The 2861-nt window shown below is 24.8% G+C and overlaps 1 protein-coding gene across 1 annotated transcript in view; it reads right to left on the reverse strand.

The window, feature by feature from the left end:
- The window catches only part of LOC107718479 (unconventional myosin-IXb-like), a 64180-nt gene that overhangs the window by 19168 nt on the left and 42151 nt on the right, over positions 1–2861 (reverse strand). The window contains 2 exon segments of the mRNA XM_016525568.1: positions 938–1054; positions 1090–1189. Coding sequence (XP_016381054.1) covers positions 938–1054; positions 1090–1189 — 217 coding nt within the window.

A 2861-nucleotide genomic window follows, 5' to 3' on the forward strand; every position in this document is an offset into this window, starting at 1 on the left:
AATTATATTTTAAAGTATATTAAAATAGAAACCATTATTTTATATTGTAATAACATTTTGCAAGATTACAGTTTTTTTTCTGTATTTTTGATCAAATAAATGCAGCCTTGATGAGCAGAAGAGTCTTCGTTAAAAACATTACAAGTCTTACTGATCCTAAACTTTTGAGCGGTAGTGTATATATTAAATATTTTATTTTATTATTTAAATGATAAAAATTAACAAATCAATCAAGAAATATATTACTATTACAATAAATTATTATTAAAATAATATTTTATTTTTTATATATTTGTATTTTATTTAAATGATAAAAATTCAAACAAATCAATAAAGAAACATTACTATTGAAATAATACTAGTGTATTCAATAATAATATAAAATAAAACAGCATATATATACATATATTAATTAAAAAGTTATATATATATATATACTTATTTTATTATTATTTTAATATTTTTATTTTACTTAAATTATACAAATCAATAAAGAAATGTACTACTATTGAAATATTATTGTACTGTAAAATATTCTTATATAATACTATTTTTTATTATACAGTACAGTATATACTCAATAATAATAATAGGGTTGGGGTTAGTAATAATAAAAACAACAACATTAATATAAAATAAAACCATATAATAAAAGAAATGTACTACTATTGAAATATTATTGTACTGTAAAATATTCATAATAATAATAATTTTATAAAATAATTATTTTACAGAACAACTGTAAAATTACAATACCAATATTTCTTTGCTTTCAAATGTTAAACTATCAAGCTTTTATTCAGCCATATTCCATTCTTATTACAAAATGTATTTTTAATGTATTTGAAAACTCATACTTCAGCTCGGAAAACACCGAAATCTGCATTTCTGGAGTAGAAATCCCGTCCCTGACGGAAAGTTTGAGAAATGCACTCACCTTAAGCAGGTCTGAGAGTGTGGAAAGCACCTCCGGCGGCCCCACCTCCAGACCTTCCTCTCTGCCGGACGACTTCTGACTGTACGTCACGTTTCCCAGATACAAGAGCACTGATAATAAGGGTTAAGAGGGTATTTTTATTTGTGCAGGACCTGTTTGAGGTAGAAGTATTCTTCTGGCTGCAGGAGTCTGAAGTCCCGCCGCTCGTCCTCCGACGCACCCACCAGCAGATAGTAAAACACGTGGTAGTTCCTGTAGGAGGAGGAAAGAACCATGAGTTACTGAGTTTGAAAAAGCTACACGCTACTCATGATTTAAAGTAAACCACAGTCAAGCTAGCGCTTCGAAAAACTAGTTAGCTTCACTTCACATTGCTAATAAAAAGCAGATAATGACACTGAAGCTACTGAAGGAGGCGATATCTTGTTTTTGGATCAATTCATTTACATGAACCGTCTGAACGAATCAATTCATAAACCATGGTACTATTTATTCATCCTGATTTAAATTTAAATATTCATTGTAATACAGTTTTTTCCCCACGAATATGCATTTATTTCTATAGTAAATTTGATTATTTATATATTAAAATTGAAGAAGGTGATTTCTTGTTTTTGGACCAATTCATTTACATGAATCCTTCGGATGAATCAATTCACTCTGAATCTCAGCACTATTTATGTATGCTCATTTTATTAAAATTTTAATTGCAATAAATTTTTCCTCAACTTTTAAACTTGATTTACATATTTATTTAAATGTATTCATATATTAAATGTATTTATTTATATATTAAATTTGAAAGATGTGATATCTTGTCTGTCGTGAACCATTCGATTGAATCAATTGATTTATAAATCATGGTCCTATTAATTTATGCTGATTTAAATTAAAATATCCATTGTAATACAGATTTTGTTTTATTTATTGATGTATTTACATGAATAAACTTACATAAATAGGAGGTAATGTCTTGTTTTTGGACCAATTCATTTACAAGAACCATTCAAATGATTCAATCCACTCATAAATTAATTTAAATTTAAATATTCATACACAGTTTTTTCAAACTTTTTTATTCAAATTGATTTATATATTAAATGTATTTACGTATTGAATTTGAACGATGTTAATTTAATGAACCATTTTAATGAATCAGTTCATTCATAAATGATGGTATTATTTAATTATGCTGATTTAAATTAAAATACTCATTGTAATTTTTTTTTTCCAAAACAAAAAACAAATTTATGTATTCATTTAAATGTATTTAGATATTCCATTTATTTATATGCACATTAAATTTGAAGAATTTGATATCTTGTTTTTGGACCAATTCATTTACATGAACCATTTGAATGAATCAATTCATAAACCATGGTACTATTTATTCATCCTGATTTAAATTAAAATATATGTAATACAGTTAAATAATAATGTAATACAGCCCCCCCCGAATATGCATTTAATTAATTTAAATTTAAATATTCATACACAGTTTTTTCAAACTTTTTTATTCAAATTGATTTATATATTAAATGTATTTACGTATTGAATTTGAACGATGTTAATTTAATGAACCATTTTAATGAATCAGTTCATTCATAAATGATGGTATTATTTAATTATGCTGATTTAAATTAAAATACTCATTGTAATTTTTTTTTTCCAAAACAAAAAACAAATTTATGTATTCATTTAAATGTATTTATAGATTACATTTATTTATTTATATATTAAATTTGAACGACGTGATATCTTGTTTTTGGACCAATTAACTTACATGAACCATTCGAAAGAATCAGTTCATTTATAAATGATTCTGCTGATTTAAATGAAAATATTCAGTCTAATACAGTCTTTTTTATAAAAAAAAAAAAAAAAGATTTATCATAAAAAAACCACGACACTTTGCCCATAAAGG

The sequence above is a fragment of the Sinocyclocheilus rhinocerous genome, unplaced genomic scaffold (assembly GCF_001515625.1).
Source record: "Sinocyclocheilus rhinocerous isolate Xijiao unplaced genomic scaffold, SAMN03320098_v1.1 scaffold92, whole genome shotgun sequence".
Lineage (NCBI taxonomy): Eukaryota > Metazoa > Chordata > Actinopteri > Cypriniformes > Cyprinidae > Sinocyclocheilus > Sinocyclocheilus rhinocerous.